The sequence below is a fragment of the Nannobrachium achirus genome (genome assembly GCF_963921795.1).
Source record: "Nannobrachium achirus genome assembly, chromosome: 5".
NCBI lineage: Eukaryota > Metazoa > Chordata > Actinopteri > Myctophiformes > Myctophidae > Nannobrachium > Nannobrachium achirus.
Window position 1 is genome coordinate 34,457,912 of NC_137814.1, and position 13,192 is coordinate 34,471,103.

General features: G+C 43.7%; 1 protein-coding gene across 1 annotated transcript in view; it reads right to left on the reverse strand.

Moving 5' to 3' along the window:
• Positions 1 to 9,991, reverse strand: part of LOC308286198 (solute carrier family 22 member 23-like) — a 63,531-nt gene extending 53,540 nt beyond the window's left edge. The window contains exon 1 of the mRNA XM_080727157.1: positions 8,912 to 9,991. Coding sequence (XP_080583283.1) covers positions 8,912 to 9,391 — 480 coding nt within the window. The 5' untranslated portion in view covers positions 9,392 to 9,991. The remainder of the gene's footprint in view (positions 1 to 8,911) is intronic.
• Positions 9,992 to 13,192: the final 3,201 nt, after the last annotated feature.

Sequence of the window (13,192 nt, forward strand, 5' to 3'; positions counted from 1 at the left end):
TTTGAATTCCCACAGTGTAAGTTTTAACACGACTTCCTCCTCATCCCCAAGGTTGAGAACACGTATCGTGGGCGGTGTACGCGAAAATGAGCAATGACAGGGGCTGTAAGAGGGAGCGTGAACAAGTGAATGTGGAACAGGCAAGCAGACAGATGCAATCGTTGCATACTGTAGCATAGCATGCATTACAGGCATTCTATTACGCGTCCAGTAGTAGTAACGTTGTACACAGTAAAATCCTGAGTGTTGCAGGTCCGTCTTTACACTCCAGGAGTTAAAATAACACTCAGTATTCTCACACTGTAAACTAAATGTCATTGCAGACAGCCTGTGCATGTGCAATTCAATACATAGGAGCCAGTTTATATTAACTGGGTGGGGGCATGTTTGCCAATAACTGCTACTACAGAATCTAGACAATAAAACACATTCTAGCAAAGAGGATGAACAGAAATATGTTGAACAAGATGGGTAATAGCATGTGTGCTTTCCTGAAAAACAATACTGGCACATTCACAGAGCACTGCAAACACAACACACCATTCTACTCAATGGAAATAATGAACAACTGGATCTTCTGTGCTCTTCCCACTGAGGAAAAAATGTCCAGGGTTACAAGAAGGCTGCTCCAGCTGCTTGACAAATTACCTTAGCGTCTGTAGGTTTTGCTATTGTGTCTGTTCGATCAATGTATGTTGTTGTTTTTGCCTCTCTAGAGAGAAAGGCAATATGAACGTTACAATGCTAGTACAGTATGTATGTCTACATCAACTGTAATGTCTGTCAAAAAAGTAAAATAACTCCTGGAGCTTTCAGGCTTTGAGCACTAGACCGGGCGACAGGCCTGATGCCGTATGGGAGAATAATATGAGGGGATGTAGGAAGATTGGGAATGTGTTAGTTAGACCTTATTGGTTGGTTGGTTGGTTGGTCGGTTGGTAGGTAGATCAATAAAGGTTAGGTATGTATGCATTAGTATGTATGCGTTTGTTTGTTTATTACATGACATTACAGAAATCTAGTTTATCATAAGTAAGAATTTAATGGCAAAACATATAAGTAGCTTTACTGTTATTGTTATACAATATTTCTATATATCTATATAGATATCCTGTGGAATTGAATTGGTGATATGCAGAGAGAAACTAGAAAGGGCCGCAGCACGAGCCTACCCAGGGCTCTTTACAGAAAGTTATCGGTTGCATCTGTCAGGATTCAAGGATGCTACAGGGAGGAGATGAAGCCCCTATGGTCAGAAGTGACAACACCTTGATTCCAAGTATTCGTCACTGTGGTTTGTAAACTACTTTGAGCATATTCCTACTTCCGTGTTGCATAACAGTGACATCACTGTTGAATCCTTGCTATCATTATCCCAGCCGTTCAACCTGTTGATCAGTGCCGTCACTAACTACAGCTATTAATATGCTACTATTATGTCATGATCTCGCTAATGAAACACTAAACAGCTTTATTATTTGATGTCAACATTCAAGTACAACTATCAGAAGATGTAACCCAGGTAAAGTAATGTGTCATTCTGCAAGTTTTCCACCTGTCCAAAGTCATTTCTGATACAGACATAACCTTTTATAATAACCATATCCTTGTTGATATAAGGCCTTTTAGGCCATGTATGATGTAACATTATGTTGTGATTGCGACCGTAGGTCGCACTTACTACAGAAAGCTGCTCGAGGTGTCCGTCCGTCCGTCAGTCCGTCCGTCACACACGTCACACTTTTGCCCTGCTCATATCTCCGCAACCGTTGCCCCGATCCATGCCAGATTTTGCACACACACTCCTTACCTGCCAAACTACAACCTCCAAGGACCCCCGGAGCTCCAGGGACCCCCAGCTCCCTCGGGGACCCCCAAGTGTAAAAAATGAGCACATGTGCAAAAATTACCAAATGACCACCCCAACGGGGCTGCTCACGGGGCATTCCCGGGGACCACCCACTCCTGGTGCTCCAGAACGGATGCAAAAGTGGTGGCGCCCCCAGTGGAGGACCCCCTGCCACTGCAGCTCACATAAAATGCCGTAACTCGGGCTAGGAGCGACCGGGAGAGCCGGGGCCGGTACCTATTCGTCCGCCTTGGCGGCGCGGAGACCCCACCCCTCATTTCTCACATGGCCCTCTAGCGCCACCATGAGGCCGATTCAGATTTTGCCCTAAAATCACGAAAATCACTACACAGTATGTCTACACTCATGTCATCAACATGGATCAGGAAGATTTTGGAAAAACACATTTTTGCTCTATTTGTGGAGATAAGTGACCTACGGTCGCTTATCTCCCGATTAGGGAGTCTTACTGGTATAATAACAAATAGCAGCTAGTCATTGACTGCCAGTCAACTTGTGTTTGAAACAATTGATGCACAACAACTTCTATGGTACTTACTGTAGGCAGCTTTTAAAACAAGGAAAAGACAACACTTAGGATATGCCATATCACAATATACTGTAACAACATCCATAATACCCAAAAATATCTATTCTCATATCACACAATATCAATAATTATATTGATATTGTGTGATACTGCCCAGATCAAAGAGAGAAAGAAACCCACTACCCATCCTCCGCCTCACATTCCATTACCTGATCCTACAAACAAAACCTGAAGACCAGCCAAAGGTCAAACACCTAGCTCTATGTTCACACTCTTCACTGATCAAAACCACCACTTATCAGAAACAAACCTTGCAGTAAACAACACGCAGTGTGCACAGAGTTCTATCCCTCACCACTTATCAGAAACAAACCATGCAGTCTGCAGAGAGATTTATCTTTCAGTCACACAAGTATCTCTTCTCCCAGTTGACGCCGTTAGTGGGTGTCGCTGTTGTGCTGACTTGGCATCTGCGGTGGGGTCATCCCCTCTCAACAGCTGAGACCGTCTCCAACTGTCCCATACTGATCTGGGGTCTGTGCGAGTGACAGGCCAGCTGGGTAAACAGCATGGATGCACATGGAGCAGAGAGGCCGGGGGGAGTTGGACTACGGTATCAACTTGCAAATCTTTGGGTGTGCAACCTCATAGCGGTATTGGGACTGGGTGTTCCCACCAAGAAGCTTGTAAAGAACAAACTGTATGCTGCAGATGTTATGTCTGCATGACTATACTGTATTTCACAAAATAAAATACCAGTAAGACTCCCTAATCGGGAGATAAGTGACCGTCAGGTCGCATGTATGTTGTCTGCAAAAAGCAACCTCATGGTGGCGCTAGAAGAGGGGCATGTGAGAAATCAGGGGCGGAGGTTGTGGTTTGCCAGCCAAGGAGTGTGTGTGCAAAGTTTGGCATGGATAGGGGCAACGGTGGCAGAGATAAGAGTAGGGCCAAAAGTGTGACGTGACGTGACGTGACGTGACGTGACGTGACGTGACGTGACGTGACGTGACGTGGACAAACTGGCGGACAGCCGGTGGAGCTTTTCAGAGTAACTTGCGACCTGACGGTCTCAAAAATGAAAGTTGTATATGCATTCATATGTAGAGTGTTGGTTCAGTAACAGGGGTCTCCCTGTCTCTATAGCTCTTTAGTAAATAGATAAGAGTAGGGCCAAAAGTGTGGCGTGACGGACAGACGGACTGACGGAGGGACAGCCGGTGGAGGTTTTCATAGTAACTTGAGACCTGACGGTCACAATACTGGTTACTAATGAAAGTACGGTTCAAATGAAAATGACATTATAATAGCAGACATATTGCAGTGTTCAAACTTGATCAGCAAACCAAGCTGGAGAGCAACATACAATCCTGCCAGCCGTCAGACTTGAGTTTTGACCCCTGTTAGTTTGCGTGCAGGGCCAAAGGAAGGACAAAAGCATGCCTCCTCCACTCCCTTCTCCAACATCTGGAACCACCAGACAGTTTTGCAACAATTCTCTTTGTTGGATTCAGTTCCGCCTTCCAACACCACTCAGCACCATCAGATGATATAGAAACTTCGGCAACTCAGCAGCATCCCTCCACTCCTCATCAACTGGGTTCACATCTTCCTCAGCAGCAGACTACACAGTAGAGGCTGCCAGAGTAGGCATAGCATCATTATCAAATGTCATCGGATCACCAACACGAGCCTCTCAGGACTGTGACCTTAGTCCCCTCCTTTACACACCCTCTACGCAAATGACTCTATCAGCCTCTCACCCATCACCACATACAGACTGCTCAATGATATGAACTCTGTTGCAGATTATCAAAAGCAAATTTCATTAACATACCACAAACTGGACTGAACCCCCCTCCACCCGTGGAAAGACAGTAAAACAGGTTCACAACTTCACATATCTTGACTTGGACTCACTTTGGAAAATAAACTCAAGTTTTGATTGACGCATCTCTTCTATCCATACACGATTTCAGCAAACCCTCCATGCTGTCTGTCTTTTGCCCCACACCTCTTTTAGTTACTCCAAATAAGCATAATTCAACCCATTCTGTTGTACTGTTCTCCATGATTTTTCAACCTGTTGACCTTCTCCAACAAAAACAAACATACCATCACAGACTGCCTCTGAAATATCTTTCAACACAAAAACTCTCGCACATGAATAACGCCTATAGCACTCACATAGCAAAATAAACTGATCAACCCCTCAATCATCACTTCACAATAATGCCACCTGGATGGAGATACACAAAGTTCAGAAGGGAATTTATTTTGCTTTTGCAGGGCTCCATTCGGCTCTTGCAGCATTAAACAAACTACCTTGCTGATGTTGTTTGTGTTAGTGAGTAAAGATATACTATTTCAATTCTATTCTTTCTATGAATTCTATGAATTGTCTTTACGGTTCATGTTGTTGTATGCTTCAGTTTATTTTTCTATGTTGAACAGGCTGTGAAAACAAATATCACTCTGGGACAATAGTCTAATCTAAAATTGAATCTAATCTAATAGCTTCAAAAGGTGTGTAGCTTTGTGGCAGTCAAATGTGTCTCCATAGGATAATTCGGTTTCAAAAGACACAGATCATAATCTTCCACCAAGTGTCAAATCTTGCCAATTAATCTGACGATGCTATTCCACGTGTGTATGTGTTTGATTTGACGAGCTGCTTCTTCAGGCAGCGTGTGCCGCCCTTATATCTGTCTGAATGGGAGTGGATTGGGCAGAGAGCAGAGAGACCCTACTAGTCTCCCAGTAATGATACATTCTCATTTCTACGGCTCAACCCAATTAAATGAGGCCCAGAGGAGACCAGGACTCTATTAGAGCAGGTCTCCACATCAGCCACTGTACCCTGCACACCATCACTACGTTCTCCAACTCCTGTTGCCCTAGTGAACTAAACCAAGAGGCATGTTATACGCTCTCTTTTCTGCAGATTAAACCTATGAAATGCACCACTGGGAATAAAGCCAATGGACATTTTATATCTTTGTGTGTGTTATTAACTGTTAATAGGGTGTGAAGGGGTTAAAGCGTTATGGTATATTTTTTACTAGAGACACGCGAGTGTTGGCACTCCGCTCCGCTGCTGATGTATAGAATGTCACACACGCACACGCACACGCACACGCACACACACACACACACACACACACACACACACACACACACACACACACACACACACACACAGCTAGACACGGTCACGTGCAGTTATGCCGAAGTGATCCAAACACATGGCTGCTGAGTCAGCACTTCCTGCAACAGTGTCACGTCCCCCGACTTCCACTGAGGTCATATGAAAGGTAGAGATATGGTCAGGAGAGTCGATCCTCTTCCAATTTGGCCTCTCGTCAGGAGTCACCTGAATGCCCCTCGAATCAATTTCTCCCAAGCATGACCTTGCCACCACATGGAATGTCTGGGTCAGGGAAGGGCACCGTTCCAGAGGCTTTCACCAACTGCTCAGCTCTGTCACTGACGGTTCTGCACTGGTGGCAGTGTCAACATGACATTCAGAGGACGTGTGTGTGTGTGTGTGTGTGTCTGTGTGTGTGTGTAAAGGCGACACAAATACATGTATTCACAGCCTACTAAGCCACCAAGTATGAAGGAAAATCCAACTGTGCTGTAGCACAACGCTGTTGGTCAACATAAGTCCTAACACTGAAGCCTTTGCTGTGTAGGGCTGTGTGTGGACTCTTGATTGTGTCTGTGTGTTGGGGAGCGAATGAGGTGCGGGAGGGGTCTCATGCTAGCCTAGTACATTGGTGTTGTATTCGTGATGCAGTGCACGAGTCTGCCTTCATGAATGCAACAATATCTTTCTGGTTAACGTTGTTTGTCCACATTTGCTTCCCTGTTGAACAGCTTAGTAGTTCAATTTGAGGGCACAAGAATGAATGTAAACTGCTCAGATGATGTCCCGTTTATTTGAAAAATATTCAGCAAGAAATGACACATCTAGACATATTTTTCTGCCATCTTCAGACTGACACTGACACACACAAAGCCACCGAACCTTTGGAAGAAGGTTTAAGAAGCTTCTTCCAAAAGTTAACCATGTGTACATATAGGGTCCCTATTCTGGGAATGTACATTAATGATAGTAGCCTAGTAAACAAGGCTATTAATGATAGGCCATCATTCTGCAAAAATAGTAGATATACAAGTTCACAACACACTGCGTTGCAAATGCAATGCATGGTGAGCCTTGTAGATCACAATGCAAGATTTGGTGTAGGGAAAAAAGAGAGGAACAAGTATGGAGCCCTGGGGTACACCAGTCAATGAAGTATATACAGTATATAGGGTTGCATTTTGTTTTAAAATACAAACTATGGCCATGGGTGGTATGGCCGACAGAGGTTTGAGATTAACCGTTTCTTTATTCTTAGCATCTTTACGAGGGGGGGAGGGGTATAGTTATTTTAAATTGGGGAAGCATTGCATCAGTTTCTTCACTAAGATGGTGTTCAGTACAGGCTCTTCAGGCAGGGAGGGATTATCATAATATCAAATATAGCTCCTCATACCTTGAATATGTTTCAGCACCCAGGTGAAGGGTGTTATGAATGCATCATCAACTAGGGATGGGACGATACGGGATACTATCGTTTATCGTGATAAAAAACACGATAATCGTATCGTGGAGATTTAATTTATCGCGATATCGTCCTCCGTCATGCACTGGGATCCATTCACCTTTTATTTGCCGAGCTGCATATCCGGTACCACTTAAACCCTCTATAATTGGTAAAAGGTACTTATAATATACGTTTGTAGTTGATCTTTTTTTCCACTCTCTATCATATGTCTTTGCCCAAAAATAGCCGATCTACAAGATCGGTTATTTTTTGGCAAATGTTCCACCCCAGGATGATAATGGATGTTGGGGATATTTTGATTATCGCGATAATATCGTAAATCGCGATTTCTTTGGTCACAATAATCGTGATATGAAATGTTCATATCGTCCCGTCCCTAAATGCATCATCAACAGAATTATTAGAGCAGCCTCTCCAATTAACCACTGGACAGCAAACGAGAGCATGGTGTAGTGTAGTGTCTCCTGGCCCACGTCACGATGGACAAGATGCAAGAGCTCCATTAGGCCTATATGTGCTGGCTGTTTAAGCATGGACATTATCAGTGATAAACAGATGGAGTGTTGGCATCACTGCTAGCCAAAAGCTCAGCATGGCACTGACTCCCCTTCCCATGGCACAGGGACGCTATGAAGATTTCAGATCAAACCAATCCCATCATGGCAAAATCAAATATCTGAGAGAGAAATATGGTGGTGAACTGGATGCCACTTGTTTACACTGTGTGTTGCACAAGTGGTGTGTAAGGTTATTACATTGCATCACTCACGACAATGAGGATGTTCTTCAGCACAGCCAATGTCTGACATTAGGTGCTGAAATGGCAGCTATAACACATTCAAGAAATACAATATAGGGTGTTACTCAGGAACATTTCCATTTGAATTGAAACAAAATCATCAACACAACAAAATCAGGACACGATTTTCCAAACCCCAGCACTCTCAGGTAGGAATTATTATTATTAGAATAATATATGAGCTTCAAAAGGGTAACTCGTGGCTTTTGAATCCTCCTCAGGTTGTGAGGCTTATTTCTGAAAATAAATGACATAATCACAAAGCTCATATAACAAGTCAAATACGGGGGAAGGACCGAATGAATTAATGATTTCTGTTATACCAGTCATACTATGAAATGATGCTTCATGTGGGTAGGCCTATATACACAGCAGAGGGGATGATAGAAGTAATCCCTCATTTAGCTTAACCATCATGTTGAACCATAATGACAACAGAACAGACATAATAAAGGCCTCATCCTGACAAACAGAGATCCAACTCATTCCAGAAAGAGAGAGAGGGGGCTCTAAGTGCTAAATACTTTGTAGGGAAGATGATTTTTTTTGTCAAGTGGGTTAGTATTATTACACAAAGTGTAACAATGCCAAAGGACAGTGGCATGTCTCTGCGATAGGGAGTCAGCTGCTGGGATGACTCATGCTGCTGTCCCCGACCGGCAGGAGGCATGCTCTGGTCTATACCATGTGAGTGTCCCCGTGTCCTACTTTAGAACCACGATTTGTCAAAGGTGCATGAAAGTGATTAGTCTACCAATGCTATTTCATATGCAGTAGTGGTGCAGCCTAAAACCCCACAGTGTAAAACGCCCCACTGTGGAAAGAGAACCCCCTGCATTCTTCTGTCCACTAGATATGCAGAATAGATTGCAATGCATGATGCAATAAAAAGGTGTCAGCAGCAGATCAAAGCCATCATCTGATAAATGCTGTGGGGAAAATAGAGGCCTATTCATTGGGTTTAACCTGGTTTTGAAATCAGAAGGTGTCCATCACTCACAGTCACAATGACTCACTATGGGGGCCTGGGGCATTGATACATAATAACATTGATAAGACTGAGAAGGGATTCCGTGCATGAGAGACGCATAACTTACCTTGGTAACAACATTCCGCACGAGTCCGGTCTGCAGCTCAAATGTCCATTCCTTGCACATGCATTGCGATTGCATCCTGGACGTGTAATTGTGATGGTGAGTGCCGTAACTTCCATTGGCATAAATAAAAGCGGGACGGGTGCTGCTATTGTGTGGAGCATGAAACAAAGAGGAATGACTTCTAGTCACATTGGTGACATTTGCCAACACAGGCTGATGAACACACGTGTTGTTCGGCTGGGCGAGGAGAAAATTGTCGGAATATTGGCTGAATCCAATGAATATAGCCGGGATCCATGTCAGCACGATGAGGTGTTTCTGGTAATTCCCAAAGCCCCCGAGGAACGGCAGGACACAGTCGTCGATGCGTGCCAGCACTCCCGGCGACGACGTGGTTTCGGGAGACACGAAGCCGTTCTCCGGCTGGTGGTCCTGGTCCGTGTCGAGCTGCACCACGGACATCGCGGTCTCCTCGCTCATGGATGCGTCTGTAGCGCAGTAGTAGCCCCGGCGGTTGGCAGTGCTGCTACTGCTGCCCTGTCGTCCACAATGCGTTCTGCCGTGCCCCCGCTCTGCTCTGCTCTGCTCTGCTCTGTCTGCTGGTGGTGCTGAAAGCAGTGCACTGCGCACTCAATCACTGGAATGGAAATAAGACGCACCTCTTTATTATCAGGAAGCATTCACTCCGTCTCCGTGTGTGTGCGTCGACTGCCTGCCAGTCTGCCACTGAAAGAAAAGGCTGGTCGGTTTAAAAGCGCTTTGAACAGGAGAGACAGCAGTGCTGCAGCCTATGACTATGCCTATGTATAATCCGTATATTCAGTTGTGGTAGAGTAGGTCCCTCTGGCTCTAGGCCCCCTAGTCTCATACATTGTAGCCGACTTGTGTCGTGTTTAGGACCGTGTGTGCCGTGAAGGAAGTGCCCGAGTCCTCCCTCTCCTGAGGGCGCTACAGGTAACACACCTGTCCAAAAAATACAGACCTTGTCCCGTCCTCTAAAATACACTGTAATGTCGCTGGTGCACTAGGTCCTCATAGCCTACACGCTAAACGGTCTGTAGTCTAATAAAGCAACATTAAATGACAACATGAAAAAACACAGATACTAATCAAAACAGAAGACAGCTAAAATAGGTGTCTATTCTACCTACGTCCGAGAGGGGGAGGGACTCGCTCTATTCCCCACCCACCATCTATAGCTCGCTGTTGTGGATTGGAGTAGGCCTATGCTGTCTGTCTGTGGCCTGGCCTACTACTGTACAGAGTACAGACATGCAGACTGGTTTGGCCAATATGTCAATGTGCCAGAGAAACTGTCAAATTTGCACAATGAACCTGGTAACTTTATCTCTGTTTAAGAACAACAGGCAAGAACTATGTTTATCAACAACAGGCAAGAACTATGCTACAACTGAATAAAATGTAGGCAGAGACACTATTATTTTTAGGATGATGATGATTGACATATTGTTGTGTGTGTGTGTGTGTGTGTGTGTGTGTGTGTGTGTGTGTGTGTGTGTGTGTGTGTGTGTGTGTGTGTGTGTGTGTTTTAAATGTTGTAGACTAACTATTGTGTTTCCTCTGCCTATAAAGCCCCTTTAAATTGTATTGAGAGACAGAGAGAGAGCATCATGGTGCTTGTAGATTTAATTAGGGACGGTACTAGGGAGTATGGACAACATCCTCCTGAGTCCTATAGCTAGCTACCACTATTGAATGGCCATTTTATTGTCATTCAACCATTTCAAACAAAGGGTTAACTCAACCAGGGTTTCCCATTCTGCACCCCCACATGCTGTAGTGTGATTGGCTGTGTAGAGAGCCAATCGTTTAAGCAGAGTCAGCCCTCCTGTCACCTTGCAACACAGTTGGATTGTGGCAGAAGGAGAACTGGGTTAAGGGTTTTGATTGAATCAACTTCTATAAGGCCCCTCCACATTACCAATGAAATCGCTCATTCAACTATTTAAAAAATCTGGTTAATGGTGTATAGTAATATCTTGAATTGCAAAGAAACTAGCCTAGACACTTTCTCATCATACAGACTGACATTTAGTTTCAAGGCCCAAGCACAGGTCCCCCCATGGGCAGATTATGGACTGGGCCAATAGGGCCAGTGGCGATGCCGATTTACAAATAGGTTAACTGTCAAACATGTGGGCCCCTCAGCCTGCACAGTAGGCCTACAAGGCCCCCCTTCTGTATGGCCGTCTAACAGGTCTAACGTCTGACTAACAGACCTGACAAGTAAGTATTTTTGAGCGGTGCTAACTGCTCCTACACCTGGCTTTGTGTGTAGGTCCCTATGTCCATATGAGTGTCCGTATGTGCATGAGAATAGTCTCGCATAGCCAGACAACTATTCCACAATCTCCGAATGCTATATAGAGTCTGGAATGACAGCTCCCGAACGGCGAGTAACGGAAGTAGTCACTGCTGCACTGAACTGTACATTTAGGCCAGGGGTCGGCAACCCAAAATGTTGAAAGAGCCATATTGGACAAAAAAAAAAACCAAAACAAATTTGTCTGGAGCCGCACAAAATTATAAAAGCCTTATATATCGTCGTTGTCGGGTGGAAACCTTGTATGTCCAAAACTTCGTTTTGTATTTATCATTTAAAAAATGAACTAAACTAGTGAAAACAGCTGATCTACAAGCACACAACGCCGTTGTGTGCTTGTAGATCTGCTGTTTTCACTATTTTTGTGCGTCAGTCTTGTATGATGAAGCAGGGCTTTACTTTGCGAAAAAAAAAACATACACATTTGAAACTTGGAGATACAAGGTTTCTGCCCGACAGTGACGATAAAAAAATCGTTAAAACAATTTTTTTTTTTCCATTTTCCCAAACTTTTTCCATTTTCCTAAATTTTTGAAAAAGCTCCAGGGAGCCACTAGGGTGGTGCTAAAGAGCCGCATGCGGCTCTAGAGCCACAGGTTGCTGACCCCCGATTTAGGCTGTATTGCGTGGCTGGTATCGTTCGGTTTCGTTCCCGCCCCATGGGCACTACATAAACTTTGCTTCATTAGAAAGATCTATTGATAGTAAGTAAGAAACAAAAAGTTCTCCACGTGTCACTTGCACAATCTTTGTCACCAGACAGAAATGTATTTAATGGGACTAACAAAAAAACAAAAATCTTGTGCTGCTGTTTTTGCTTGTAAAATTTGCTATATTGATTTTGGCAACACAAAATATTTCTCAAATGTCATAAATACATCTACCTAGCAAATTTAGATCATGTAATGTAGCAGATTTGTTGAAGGAAACGCTTCAATGTAAGTGTTTGTCAGTGACTGTAATTTTGTTATAATGAAAAGTCATGGTTTCACATCAAGATAAACTCAATGGAATACTTATCTTCATGATTGGGTGTGTCTGGATCTTTAATTTACATATTTCCAAGATGGACGCCACCCAAAATGAGCTTTACTATGACTTTTACAGTGATAGCTGGCTGTTATGACAAAAGGAATATGAACACATTTGGTCAGTTTTACCTGAGATTCTATCAAGAGTTGTGGGGAAAACGTACATACAGCTAAATGCATCTTAAAGATGACATTTTTAATTCATCACATTGTGTAGCCTGAACGCTAGATATGGACACGACAAATTATGGACATGAACAGTTATGAATTGTATTCATAACTCATATTCAACCAAATGGACCCTTTGTGTTAGGACCGGTTGAATGTACCCTTCTTCCCCCAATATTGACTCTCTACTCCATGGTGTCACCCAACACCACATTCCACAATGCCAGTATAGTGTTTTATTACCCTGCCGATCAAGATAAGGGACATCCTGCCAGGGTCTCTTCTCCTCATGCACAACAGTATTGCAACTCTCAGACCACATGTAGAAGATCATGAATCATGGAATGCGGCGAATTAAAGCTTAATGAAATAACATTCCATAACATGAACATATGTGTTGTATTCTAACACGATGTACATCAACTATGCATTGATTTTAACATGTACGAATATGTATTTCTTTGGTTATTTAACTTTTTAACCCATCTGCCCTCTGAACGATATAAAACAATGATGCTTGATACCTCCACGTGTCTAAAATAATGATGATTACAAATATCTGGTCAAATGTAGGAAATCACGTTTCCTCAGAATGCTGATAGGAGTTTTAATTTGACTTCATTTAAGAACAGGGAGGTGACAGAGATCTTTGCTCCAAACTCCTCCTCATGCGGACCTAACAGAGAGGCCACACCTCTGGACTTTAAAAGACCATTTCCTGGTTCTCTCTCTCTCTTG